Raw genomic sequence first — 14,853 nt, 5'->3', positions numbered from 1 at the left:
TTAAAAAGAATACATTTGAATCAGTTCTGATGAGATGGATGAAACTGGAGCCGATTATACAGAGTGAAGTAAGCCAGAAAGAAAAACACCAATACAGTATACTAACACATATATATGGAATTTAGAAAGATGGCAATGATGACCCTGTATGTGGGACAGCAAAAAAGACACAGATGTATATAGTGGACTTTTGGACTCAGTGGGAGAGGGAGAGGGTGAGATGATTTGGGAGAATGGCATTGAAACATGTATAATATCATGTAAGAATCGAATTGCCAGTCTATGTCCGATGCAGGATATGGCACGCTTGGGGCTGGTACACGGGGATGACCCAGAGAGATGTTGTGGGGAGGGGGGTGGGAGGGGGGTTCATGTTTGGGAACGCATGTACACCCGTGGTGGATTCATGTCAATGTATGCCAAAACCAATACAGAATTGTAAAGTAAAAAAAAATAAATTAAAAAAAATAATAATAAAAAGGGGTGAAAAAAAGGAAAAGGAAACTGGTGAAACAAACTTTAATAATATATCTTATTATTATTATAAGATTATATCTTATTAATAATAAAACAATTATTAATTATTATTACTTCAATAAACAAACTTTAATAATATATCTTATTTCACTTATTTTGCCCAAAATATTATCATTTCTTGACATTTAATCAATATGATTAATGACTTAATTTTACATTTTTCCCATACGTATGTCTCATCTGGACTGGTCATATTTAACTGCTCATACCTGTGTTTAGCAGCTACTGCTCTGAAGATCATGGCAGCGTGGCTGAGCAGTAACCTGTTAGAATGACATACTAGAGGCGAGAGGTAGAAAGTGGGCAATAACCTGGCTTTTCCAATAAATACTTAAATGACCTTTTTCCCAGCCTTGAACCTCGGGGGCATGGGCTCTGCCCCCAGGCTAACAGGACCACAGTAGTGAAGGAACCAAGAAAAATCATCCGTTAATAAAGAGGTCATTCTCTAAGGGCCCTCACAGTTTGGGGACCCCAGGAGTTTGTAGCTTGAGACTAGGAGATGGGATTCTTCAGTGCAGCCTAAGGGGATGAGGAGAAACCTCCGGGCCAGGATGCGCCTGTGTAGGATGGAATTCTTACACATGTCTCTTTCCCAAGGAGGGACTCAGGACCTGGGATTCTCCAAGGAAACATAGGCCATCCCTCTCGCTTGATTCTTGCAGACCTGTGATGAGGAGGGGCCAATGAGATTCCTGTTTGCTGACCCATAATGCTAAGGGACGGGGGTGGGGGTAGGGGATGGGGAGAGTGGGGCACAGTCCTAATTAACAGTGCTTCTCCGGGAACCACCACCTCTCTGAAAATAGCAGGGACATGGTCATGGCTGCTAGAGTGCCAGCACCTTTAGAGACGCCTTTACAGCATGCACCCACTGGGTCTCCAGCGGGCAGCCAGGCCACAGCTCCGGCAGCAGCTCCCCACGAAGTGATAAGAAAAGATGGTTTCTCTGTGATACTGAATTCTGAAATGTGATCATTCTTAAAAAAGGATCAAGCTCCGAGCCTTTGGAGTGGGAGCACTGACTCCAAGACTCTACAGACTACCAGAGAACTAACCCTAGGGAATATCAAATAGAACTCACACAAAGGAAACCATTTAGATACAAGACCAGGCATCACCCAACCACCAGAGGCACCCTGTGCAGGATGCCTCATCTAAACAACAAACAAAGCAAAAATACAAACCCGATCATCAGCAGACAGGATTACCACCTAACTCAGCCTTGCCCATCAGAGGAAAAACAAACAAATGAAAAACCCCAGCACAAATCTCACCCTATACGAAGCTTACTGGACCAATCTTAGGAGAGCAGAAACCAAAAGGAAGAAAGAATTCAACCTTGAAAGCTGGGAAAGGGATACCTCAAACACAATAAGTTAAAATAATAATAATGAAAAGGCAGAGAAATACTACACAAATGAAGGAACAAACTAGAAACACAGAAGTCCAAAAAAGTGAAGAGGAAATAGACAAACTACCTGAAAAAGAATTCAGAATAATGATAGTAAAGATGATGAAAAACCTTGAAAGCAAACACCTTTACAAACTCACATTTCTTTGTCTTTGCAGGTACTACGGATTATCTGTTTGGTTCCCCGATGTCATTAAACATCTGCAGTCGAATGTGTTGAAAAATGTAGATGAACCAAAAGTGAAATTTTCAGATGCAACTATTAACTTTACAATGGCAAATCAGATTATTACCGGAATGGAATGCGACAATGGCAGGTCCAGAAACTTTTAAATCGTTTAATTTCCTACCTCGTCTTAAAAATGTATTTCTTATTTGCCTTCATGACACTAAAATATGCGTACGCGTAATTTTTTTTCAGTTGGTACATGTAGTCATTTTCAGACTGAACTCAAATGCTTCCAAATAGCCTTTAAAGAAAAGATACACGTACGTCAGTTAATTCACTTAAATTCCTTCTTAAACTGAGCTACTTCCCGTTTGTAAAGGAGTGGAATTGACTGGTGTGAAAAGAAAATTCAGAGAAGCCTTGGAAAGTGAGCAAAATAAGTTACAGAAGGGAAGAGTAAGGATTATGAGAAAACAGGTTATAGTGTTATTTAACGTAAAGAGGAAATCTGACAGGTAATTTCATGCCTGTTTTCTGTCTCTGGAAAAGGGGGCTACTCTTCAGAATTCTTTCTCCACTATACTGGTTCAAGAATTGGGGTTAAGTTGTATCAGAGAAAGTTTCAGTTAAAGCATGGGAATGATTTTCCAAAGTTAAGGGCTTTGAAAATAGGAGATAAGTTAGCAAAGGACATTTGAGTATGGAGTGTGGAACTCCTCGTGATGTGGAGGAAGAGCTGATTCAAGAAATGGTCATGGTTTATTTTTTGGAGAAGGAAAAGGGCAGACAAGGCCCTCATTTCTACCCATTATTTATCTGAGCAAATGGTTGCTGGTATGAATTTCTGTTGGTTTACATCATTCTTAGGAAATTCTTCCAATTTAAAAAGAGATCAAAGTAAAAGTCTAACATAATTGATAAAAGTTTCTCTGGGCAAAAACCAATTTGGAAAGATGAAAAATAATTCTGTGGGATGCTTATGGTTTGTGTAATGAAAAGGAGAGTTACCAACTAGGAGGTAACTGTGTAGATTGGCAATTCACTGGGAGGCCTGATCCACAGAGGATCACCTTTACTCTCCCTCCCAAAATACTGACTTGAATCTGTACTTGTTTTTCCACAGAAATCTTGGAGTCAAGTGCTCTATAATTCTAGGTTGAAAATTGACTTCATTATTTAAAAATTATTGTAATCTTGTTAGAAATTTCTAGTATGTCATATTTTTGAGAAAAAATTCTAAGCTGGTCAATCATGGAGAAATTTTTTACTTTGGCAATATAATGATTAATAATTTTAATAATATTAAAATCCTTGTAAAGCCTATAAGTTTATTTTAGAAGGTGAAAGAAAAAAAAAATTTAGTCTTTCACGGAAATTTGAAATACCACTAACTCATTTTTTAAAAATAGTTTTCCTATTCAGCATTCTAAAATGGCAGTTCTTCATGTACTGATAAGGAGTGGCCTCTGAACTAGACTCTCAGGAGAACAAAGCAAAGTGTAGAATAGCGTCTTCTTTGCTGGCATGCTGAATGCAGAGCGCTCCCTGAAGAGCATACGAGAAAATGACAGCAGTGGTCCTCTCTGGGAAAAACAACTGGGTAGCTTGAGGATGGGAGGGAAAAGACTTATTTTCTCCTTTTTGAACATTTTGAATTGTTCTCTATGTGTATTCTATGCAGATAGCATCCAGTGAAAATAATAATAATAATTGTTTCCCCTTTCCAAATGCAGTTTCATTTCAGAAAATTAGTGATCTTTAAATGTGCTGTGATTTACCCTCCTTCTGTAGATAGATTTATGGCTTAGGTGATCTTACTCTGAACTCCTAGAGTAGGGGGTGAATTTTTTAAGGAGGTTGGTCTCATAGGCACTTAGTGCATTCTGAGATGACAAATGCAGCCTGGCATTAGAGTGAGGACGATTTTTAACATCTCAGTAGTGAATTACTTTTAAGTCATCTTCCTTGCCTAGGAGGATTGGTCCCTTTCTGCCCTAATAACACTGGTATTTGGTGTATTAACTTCTTCCCCAGTTGAGCAAGCATTTTCCTCTCAATAACTGGTGAAGAATACATTCACAGTCTCTTAATAAATTACCGAGACACATTGATGGTTATGTAAATATGTTTCCCAAGGGTCTTTATCAACACTTAATATCTGAACCAGAAACTCTTCTAAGATGTCAGAATGATTGTGCCTATTATCATCTCCACCTTCCCTCTTGCATCACCCAAAAATGAATTGGAGCAAGTTTCATCATTCTACCATTTCCAAAAGTAGGCCGAGCTTGGTGCTGAGAAGAAAAATATTCTTGGAAATGACTGTGAGCTATGAGTTTCTTGACCCTTGAGATAATCATTCCTCACATAAGTGATTCTCCCATCATCTCTTCAAGATAATTGGAAGTCCCTACACTAGAATAAAACTGGAGAAGGAAATGGCAACCTACTCCAGTGTTCTTGCCTGGAGAATCCCAGGGACAGGGGAGCCTGGTGGGCTGCCATCTATGGGGTCGCACAGAGTCGGACACGACTGAAGCGACTTAGTAGTAGTTAGTAGTACACTAGAATAAAGAATCTTTGGGTTATCAGCTTGGGAAATAGACATTCATTAAAAGTAAGCATGGGAGCACATGCTCAAGTTACAGCTGTTAAGCCCAAATAGAGAATTTTCAAATAAAGGCATATGTGAAGGAGCAAGAGGGAGGATAGGATTAAAAAATAAAGACTCAGTAGCCACAGGTAATCTCCAAACTCAGTGCCTTCAACTGTATACCCCACAAACACCCTTTTACCAACATTGCTGAAAGCTACATAAAGTTATTTAGGATGCCATCTCTTTTTCTGGTGGAAAATAATATTGGGGAACAATGAGATAGTCAAAAGGACAGGCTCCATGAGGAAGAGGGGGGAAAGCTAAGAGTTTAGAAAATCCAGAAGCCACTGTCCTTTTTAATTAAGAGAATCCATAGTAGAACCTCAGGCAACCCTCTTCAGTATTCTTTCCTGGAGACTCCCATAGACAGAGGAGCCTGGTGGGCTATAGACCATCGTGTCGCAGAGTCGGACACGACTGAAGTGATTTAGCATGGCCCATAGTGGAACATCACATCTCTAAATCTGTTTGACTTAACTTTGAACTCTGATAGACACAATCACTGACATGAATTTTTCGTGTGTGTTGGACAGATTTGCAGGGATCAGGTTCAAATCCATAACTTTCAAAAATTCAGTTTTTAAGTCCTGCACCTTTGAGGATGTGACTTCAGTCAACACCTACTTCAAGAACTGCACATTTATTGAAACTGTTTTTAACAAAACAGGTAGGTGTACCACTTAACCCTCCCTAGATCCTCTTCACAGCCCTTGTTCTTGGCAGAAACGTGATACCTATTTGGTGATAGGTGTGGGCGGAGGGAGTGAACGTTGAAGTACAAATGAACAAACTCTCTCCATCAGGTTGGGTCAAAGCTGAGCTTGTAGTGACTGTTTTTGTCAGATTTAATGCAGATGGAACAGGCTGAGCTCAAAGTTGGCAGAAAAAAATAATAATCCTGTGGTGAATAATTTTTAAAGCAGAGAATTAATCTGTAGTCATTTGACAGTCTTGATTTCAAACTCTGCTGTTAGCTTAAGTGAGCTGGCCTGAACTACGGTCTACAGAGATGGACAAGTACATGCCCGGTCACATATAGTCTTTTAATTCAATCCATCTAATGGAGTCTGGGAAACACAGGGGAAAAGAGGAGGGAAGCAAACATTGACTGAACACTGACTATATGCTGGTTCCTACCTCAGGTTATTAGACACTCATTGTCTTGTTTAATTTTCACAATAGCGGAAGCTTCAAAAACTGCAGTAATTTGGCCACAGTTGTACAGCTGCTCACAGCTGACATATGAACCCAGGCTCATCTGATCACACAGCCCCTGCTCTATCACCCCACACGTTGGTCCATCTGTCCCATGAGGTCAAAATAATGGCCCAACACCAGCAGAAGGACCAGCGCCACTTTGTTACCAGCCCTGCCTTCTTGATGCTCAGACAGGAGCCACCTCTGCCTAGCTCCAAGTGAGGATGGGGTCAGGGTTCTTAGGGTTTGTTTAAACAGTGATTTCTCACTGTCTTCCAACCCATTCAGCCTCAGAAGACCAGCTTTTTAGGCTGATTTTGATCAGCAAGGATAACTGTTTTGATCCTCATTACCTTTTAGCAGAACCCACCATCATCTGCAACTCCTTTTGGCTAGATCCAAGATTCAGGACAAAACTCAACAGTGAATGCTGGTGACTGTCCAATGAGACCAACTCTGGTTCCTCCATGGGTTCCTCCACTTAAACCTTCACTTGCAAATTCAGCTTCAAGGACCCAAGGAAAGTCCTTTTTCTTCTCACTGCCTCAGAGCCCTATAAAATGGCAGTAGTAAGGCTGATTCATGTACATTTTAGAACAAATTATTTTTGTAATTGTAGTGTAAAAGCTATTAGTACTCTAATGATGGTCCTTATGTAACATGATAATTAGAACAAAGTAACAACATAAAGGAGTCAACAAGCAATATAATTAGCAATGACCAACCATGAGAAATCAGGAGATAATTGGACTCAATTTATTCCTTTATGAAATAAAGGTATTTCTTCCTTCAGCTGCATTGGGACCCTGTAACCCAGGGTCCTTGACTAGACCCTGTGCCTTGGCCAGCTCTGAAACCCTCAGGGAGCTTCCAATACCATGGTTTTTTTCTGAATTCTTGGCAAGCTTGCTCATATTGGTGTGCCAGCCTGATGCACTGAACTTTCTTTGTGTCCACAGATTTTGAGCCATATAAATTCATTAACTGCAGATTTCAAAACAGCACATTTTTGTACAACAAGACAGGATGCCAGTTTACCTTTGATGATGACTATAGTGCCTACTGGATTTATTTTGTCAACTTCCTGGGGACACTGGCGGTGTTGCCAGGGAACATCGTGTCTGCTCTCCTGATGGACAGAATCGGGCGCTTAACGATGCTAGGTATGTGCTTGCTTTCACGGAAAACATAGGAGCCGCCCTTGCGATCTAGAGGGAGCCTGTCTCCTGTTATCCTCCCTACTCCCCTAGGATTTGCATCCCACAGAAATGAGAAATCTCCTAAGACCTTTCATTAAGACTAAATTTTAGTAAAAAAAAAAAAAAAAAGTCTCTAATTACATCTCATTTGAACCGCTTCTGTGAGTTAACAGACTGAGAAACTAATTATGTGTGACTAATGTCTATTTTTCTACTTAGGTAGCTGAGTAATTGGTGATGTGTGTTTCATGCTTGCTGTGTTCAGAAGGTAGTTGAGAGGTAAAGCTTATATACAGATAAATACACCTGTAGCTGAGCTTTTTGAACCCAGAGTGCAGTTTCCTCTTGGGATTCAGTTTTGCTGTGAGATCTCAGAGAACCCCAGGGGTCCTTGCTCTACTGAGATGACAGGAAACACCCCCACCTTTTGTCTGCTACGTTGGCAGGTGGCTCTATGGTGCTTTCGGGGATCAGCTGTTTCTTCCTTTGGTTTGGCACCAGCGAATCCATGATGATAGGCATGCTGTGTCTGTACAATGGGTTGACCATCTCGGCCTGGAACTCTCTTGATGTGGTCACCGTGGAGCTGTACCCTACAGATCGGAGGTATGTTGAAATGGGCCTCCAGCAAGAGGTGCTCTGAGCCCCATGGGACCACTGAAAATCAGCCAAACTTCTCATTTCCTCCCCAAAGTGAAATTCCAAAGAAAAAAAAATCTGGCTTATGAAGTTGTAGGTTCTATTCGTATCTTTCATTTATTCTTCATTTTTTAAATAAAGCCAAACATGATTTCTTCTTCATTGACTATTACATTCAGTACCATAAAAATGTTATTACTTTGAAAACAGTTTGTAGATTAGTTTCACAATTTGAAAACATTCCTGGGGATTCATGATGATTGCTGAGAAGAGAAAGTCATGAATTCAGTGCTAAATATTACATTGGAATAGTTATGATGGAAATTGTTCCCAGATCTTTACAGCTTTATTTTATTTACAGTTAGATATTTTTATAGCAATATATGTATTATATAGTTAACTATATGTAATATGTGTATTATATAGTTAAACATATATTCAGTATTGGCATTAAATATATATACTAAATATTATAGTTACATTTAACTAAAATGTGGTATGGGAAAATCAGGTTTACCTAGGAACTGTGAAGGCTTTTGAGTATACATGAGTATTTAATTTATTAGACATTAATAATACATTGAAGTAACACTGAGGATTTGTTTTATTTTTATTTATTTTGGCTGTGCTGGGTCTTTGTTGCTGCACAGGCCTTTCTCTAGTTAGGGGATTGGGGGCGCTCTAGTTACGGGCAGTGGGGGCAACTGGAGAGTGCAGTGCACGGGCTTCTCCTTGCAGAGGCTTCTCTTGTTGGGGAACATGGGCTCTAGGGCACACAGGCTTTGGTACTGCAGCATGTGAGTTTAGCAGCCATGGTTCCCGGGCTCTCAAGCACAGGCTCAACACTTGTGGCACCTGGGCTTGGTAGCTTCCATGCTTATGGGATCTTCCCAGATCAGGGATTGAACCCACGTCTCCTGCATTGGTAGGTGGATTCTTTACCACCTAGCCACTAAGGAAGCTCTGAAGTTTGTTTTTTATTAAACCTGATTTTTTTTTTTTTTGAGGTTTAGTTGATGTTCAATATATATAAGTTTCAGATGTACAACATAGTGACTCAACTTTTAAAGGTTATATCCATTTATAGTTATTAGAAGATATTGGCTATATTCCGTGTGTTATACAGTATGTCCTTGCAGCTTATTTATTTTATACATCTACTCATATATTTTAAAAAGAACATGTGGGGGAATATGGTTGCTAGCAGGAGTTACTCGGGTGATGAAGCCAGTGAAGGGAGTTAACCGTGCCCTTGACTTAGCTTGCTTGCTATGAGAAAGATGTAGTGAAGCAGGGAGGGATCAGCTGCAAGAGCCTCTGTGGACCCCTCATTGGTCCCGAGAGGGTCTTTACCTCATGTTTGCAAATGCCTAGATGAGCGCTGCATTAAGGCAACACAGAGAGGTCTCCAGAACACACCTCTTGACCTTGCCGGTCTTTTGAATGGAAGCCCAACACATTTCCAGTGACCACAAAAAGATCACCATTAGAATAAAATTACGCATCTGTTCCCAAAATGGAGACACACAGACTCTGCACTTCATATCATAAAAAGGACAAGACAGTAGGGCTTTGGGGTGGAGCTTCAGCAGCCGATTCGTGAAAAGAATAGGAGCCCTGTTTTGCCTTTTGCCACACGTGAAGACAAATGGCCTTTGCCTTTTATTTTGTGCCTGCTCTGTCACCATGGAGCCCTGTGTGCTAGAGCATGGAGTCAGGATTCTCTGGACTTTGAAGTGGAGGAGGGTTTTTCCTAGGACAGTGTAGAGACATTTGGGATATCAATTTTCACTGATCCTGAGTCCCTTCTTTTATTTGTTGGCCACAATGGGGTACATTCGCTGCATGCCCAGACTTTCTAACTTATATTTCTTCTTCATGAATTTCTATTACCAAGCTTACAGGAACCCTATATGTTCTGTATCCACCTCCATGCCGACCATTGGGAACTCTGATGGACTCTACTTATCAGATATTCTAATCAGTAACCTCCTGTTGATGACTTAGGCTCTGAAAGGGACCATGCAACCCATGTCCAGCATCTCCTTCCTTCTTTCAGCCAACAGTAGTTCTCTTTTGTGGGCAAGCTCCTGGGATGGATGTCATGGATCTTGGACGAGGGTGCTGCCAAGGCAAGATCAAGACTCTGCAGCTTTCTCTTGTGCTCATTCTGTAAACTGGGCCCAGATGTGAATTAAACTAGACATTTAAGCTAAGCCCCTCCATGTTAAAGCAAAGTTATTTCATAGACTGTGACCTTTTAATTTTGCATTATAAAAGTTTAATACTATTTTAGATGAATCAGCCCCTTATCCCTCTGCTATAGAATGGAAGGACGAAGGGTGAGTACTTTCCTGTGGCAAGATCCTGGCTCAAAAACAAAACACCATGAACTGGGCAGGTCGTCCATAAAAAACATGGACCTGCTGTGTTTCCGTTCTCAGAAAGGTTAAACATCAGCAAGATAGAGACAGAAATTGCTCTGCGTATTAGTTCAGGATCTCCGAGAAGCAGCAGACAAAATGGGGTTAAACATGCACAGATTTTGTTAAAGGAAATGCAAGTTATGAGAGAAAACAGGGAGAGAGATGTAGTCTGGCCACAACGCAAGCCTGAGCCCCATGAAAGAGTGAAGAAGGAAGACCAGTTGGGTGGAAGTGTTCCAGGCCACCAGTGAGCAGTCTCAGGAAGGCTTGGCATTGCTGTGCTAAAAGTCAGCTTCGGAGGAGTCCTGCTTGTCCTGGGGGCACCAGCCTGCCATAGTATTCCTCTTACATTCAGTTACTGGAGCAGTGAAACATGGAAATGCATTTCAGAGCATGGCAGCTGGACCAGGACTCAGAAATTGGCAAAGTGCATCCTCACTTTGACCATGCTGCTAGCAAATATTCACCACTTAATTTGATGTTACCAGGTAACATACAGGAAGTCACTTTCTTAAATGATGGAGAGATAACTTATCTGCCAGAGCTGCATTGCTGGCACCATAATGAGTTAGCTGGCACGACCTATGCTGTTTGAGGCTAAAACCTTCTCTTCTATCCCCACTGCGGTCCTCTGGGTCTCATGGGAGGGCTCCACTGAACTGTGGCTCAGCTGTTAGAGGTAAACCCCAGGTGTTTTGTGTGAGGTGCCCTCTGGCTTCCTCTCCCCATGCAAGGCGAATAGAATACATCCCGACAAACACTTCTGGTTAGAGGCTATAATTGTTTCATACCAGAACTTTAGCACTGTCAGCTCCTTGCCCAGTTTCTAGAATCTGTCCTTAATGATCAGAAAAGAACACTCTGATTCCAGACCCCAGACTAAAAAGTAGCCTCTTGAGCCATTTAATAGCCAACTCATATCAGAATCCCAGGGCAAATGATTCTATTCAGGGAACATAACTTAGGATATAATCTAAGTGCTATGAAAGTTGCAACGCTTGAAAGCCACACTTGTCACCCTCAGTATGGACTTGATCTGTGATGTTATACCTCTGACTCATGGTAGGGGTTACATTTGCATTTACTGTGAAAGCACCATTCGTCTCTGTAGAGCTTACCACTGGATCTGCAGGGCATTTCAGGACCTACTCTGGAGAGGCACTCTGTCTCTTCACTCCATATGATAAAAGTTAGTAATTCCTCATATTCCCTTCCCTGCTGTGCATCAAGAGACAGAGTGTCCGTGTCAGTGTTACATCTCCAGGGTCCAGATATTTGCTTTGCTCCTCCTCATCTTGATTTACACTCTTGTATTTCTGTATTATTAGTTTTGTCTTTTATGCATGCGTGCATGCTAAGTTACGTAAGTTGTGTCCAACTCTTTGCAACCCTATGGACTATAGTCCACCAGGCTCTTCTGTCTATGGGATTTCCCAGGCAAGAATACTGGAGTGAGTTGCCTTGCCTTTATCCAGGGCATCTTACTGACCCAGGGATCGAACCCACATCTCCTGTGGCTCCTGCATTGCAGATGGATTCTTTACTGCTGAGCCACCCAGGAAACCCTTTGTCTTTTATAAGCTACTCTAAATTGTGTAATAAAGAGGCAGGAAATGTTGAAATTAAAATGGTGTGTACTTACTGAGCAGCACCTTTTCTGTGCCAGAGAAAATAAAGCTGAACAGTCACTGCAAACACTTTTTAAAAGGGAAAGTTGTTTTTTTTTCCCCTCCATGCTCAATACTTTACTTTTGGCCACCAAATATGGAGCTATGTTTTTCCCAATACCAAGTAATTCTTTAATTCCAAGGCACCCCACTCCAGTATTCTTGCCTGGAAAATCCCATGGACGGAGGAGCCTGGAACCTGTGGTACATGGGGTCGCTAAGAGTCAGACACGACTTAGCAACTTCACTTTCACTTTTCACTTTCCGGCATTGGAGAAGGAAATGGCAACCCACTCCAGTGTTCTTGCCTGGAGAATCCCAGGGATGGGGGAGCCTGGTGGGCTGCCGTCTATGGGGTCACACAGAGTTGGACACAACTGACGCAACTTAGCAGCAGACACCAGCTGGATGTTCTAAAATGTAACTCAGTTCTGATATAATCTACCATGGAGAAGGGAATGGCAACCCACTCCAGTATTCTTGCCTGGAGAATTCCTGGACAGAGGAGTTTGGTGGGCTACAGTCCATGGGGTAGCAAAGAATCGGACGTGACTGAGTGACAAGCATGTATGCAAGTACGTGCATGCATGCACACACACACGCACACACGCATGTGCACACACACACACACACACACACACACTTGGAGATAGCATCAGATTCCACAGGTTAAAGACTCCATTCCCACAAGAAGTGCCTCCGCTTCAGGCACCAAACACAAGTCAGATCATCACCTGTACATCTGACCAACTGGCTGCACATTGGAGTTCTCATGATAACTCAGGTTTGATAACTTGGCAGAATGGCTCACAGAACTCAAGGAAACATTTCCTCACATTTACTGATTTATTATAAGAGATTCCAGCTCAGGAGCAGCCAGAGAGAAGAGATGCACACACTGGGCCAGGCGTGAATGGCAGGGGAGCGTGGCGCTCTGTGCCCCATCTAGGCCCACCCCTTCCCAGTGCTTCTGTGCACTCACCAACCGGGACGCCCATCAAATCTTGCTGTTCAAAAGATTTTATAGAGCTTCATCTCCAGCCCTGTGTCCCCAGCTCTCTAAACAACCTCTAATCACTTGCTCTTTTCTGGTAATGATGCCAAAATTCAGCCTTTGTGCACTGGTGCCTTATCAAATCTCCAAGACAGAGTTTTGGGTGAAGTAGAAAACAATAAGTTTATTGCTTTGCCAGACAAAGAGGGCCACACAGGCTCTTGCCCTTGAAAACTGTCCCAACCCCAGAAGATTTGGTGAGGAGTTATTATAGCAAGTTATTATAGTTCAAGGGCAGGGCTGCTGATAAGATTAGACTGTGTGATTAGGGCCTACACTCCTTTATTCTATTTTTAACACCAAAAACATTTGTATTGGGGTATAGCCCTTTAACAATGTTGGGATAATTTCAGGTGAATAGTGAAGGGACTCAGCCATACATATACAGGTGTCTGTTCTCTGGCCTCAGGTAATCTAATGAGTTCTGGCCTCAGGTGGTCTTCTTGAAGAGCTTCTCTGGGTCCTTTAATCTGGCATGAAGAATGCTGACATCTTCCATTTGTTGAGGGTTTTAGTTCTCTGTGTTCAGTCTGTCCTACTCTTTGCGACCCCATGGACTGTAGCCCACCAGGCTCCTCTGTCCATGGAATTTTCCGGTCAAGAATACTGGAGTGGGTTGCCGTGTCCTACTCCAAAGGACCTTCCTGACCCAGGGATCCAACCCTAGCCTCTTGCATCTCATGCATTGGCAGGTGGGTTCTTTACCACTGCATACCTGGAAAGCCTTAAAGATATGTCTATGTGTATCCCTTGAGGTAGAATCAGGACCCTGCCGCAAGCCTGCACTATTGTTTCTTGGCTCCTCCTTTGTCTCAGCATCCTTTCCCTTCCCTGATTAGCAATAGTTTGAATCTGCCCCTGGGACTCAAGGAGACCTCATGGAGGCTGGAGTCTATTCCCTACAAACAAGGAATGACATGGAAAGGCTTCAGTGCTCAGAAGCCCCAAAGGGTCCTGCTAAGTTTCAATTACAAATCACCATAACAGATATAATAGTAATGGAAATATTTGGTGACCATTACCAAAATGTGACCCAGAGACATGAAGTGAGCAAATACTGCTGGGGAAATGATGCTGATAGACTTTCTAGACCCAGAGTTGCCACAAATGGTCAATTTGTTTAAAAAAAAAACAAAACAGTATCTTTCAAGTATAATAAAATGATGTACAGCAAAATGAGCTATGTCTGTACCTAGGGTAAGGTCCAGAAGACTCCTGAGTACAGGAGCTTACATCATCCTGGAGTTTGGGGTGCACTGCCCTCCCGGCATGTGGATGCATTCACCAATCTGAAAGCTCTCTAGATTTATGAAGAGTTCATTATGTGAGCATGATTGATTAAATCACTGGCCACTCGTAATTGAACTCAATCTTCAGCCTCTCTCCCCTCCCTAAGGTGGGATGGGATAGGCTGAAAGCTCCAAGCCTCTCATCATATGGTTAGCTTTTATGGAGACCAACCCCATCTTGAGCAAACCTCAAATTAAAGCAATGGTAATATATAATTTTCTTTTATTATGCAGAAAATCCAAGGTTGTAAAGACTGATAAAAACTCAGTATTAACTGGAAGGGGTGATGGTGAAATTACTGCTTAGAGACTGTTGTGGGAATTCTAAAAACAGGTGCAACATTTTTGGAGGTGAGAATCGAGCAACCTAACTGTTTCTCCCTATAGGTAAAGTGCTTCCTCTGGCTGCTTTCAAGATTTTTCTCTTTGTCTTGGTGTAGATTTCTTTGGGTTATCACATTTGGAATTCCTTCAGCTTCTTGAATCTGTAGATTTGTGTCTCTTGCCAAATTTGTGAACCATTATTTCAAATTTCAGCCATTATTTGTTTGAATACTTTCTCTTCTCCTTCTTGGACTCCAGTGACATAAGTATTAGATCTCTTGT

The 14,853-nt window shown here is 41.8% G+C and overlaps 1 protein-coding gene across 1 annotated transcript in view; it reads left to right on the top strand.

Annotated features, from left to right (window-relative positions):
• LOC120860952 (synaptic vesicle glycoprotein 2C-like) overlaps positions 1–14,853 on the top strand; it is a 169,344-nt gene that overhangs the window by 146,592 nt on the left and 7,899 nt on the right. Inside the window, exons 8-11 of the mRNA XM_040236661.1 lie at positions 2,110–2,268; positions 5,310–5,443; positions 6,933–7,136; positions 7,619–7,778. Of these exons, the coding sequence (XP_040092595.1) occupies positions 2,110–2,268; positions 5,310–5,443; positions 6,933–7,136; positions 7,619–7,778 (657 nt within the window). The remainder of the gene's footprint in view (positions 1–2,109; positions 2,269–5,309; positions 5,444–6,932; positions 7,137–7,618; positions 7,779–14,853) is intronic.

Source organism: Oryx dammah, unplaced genomic scaffold (genome assembly GCF_014754425.2).
Source record: "Oryx dammah isolate SB20612 unplaced genomic scaffold, SCBI_Odam_1.1 HiC_scaffold_11210, whole genome shotgun sequence".
NCBI classification, from domain to species: Eukaryota; Metazoa; Chordata; class Mammalia; order Artiodactyla; family Bovidae; genus Oryx; species Oryx dammah.
Note: the sequence above shows the minus strand (reverse complement) of the source record. Positions and strands in the feature narration are given on the sequence as shown.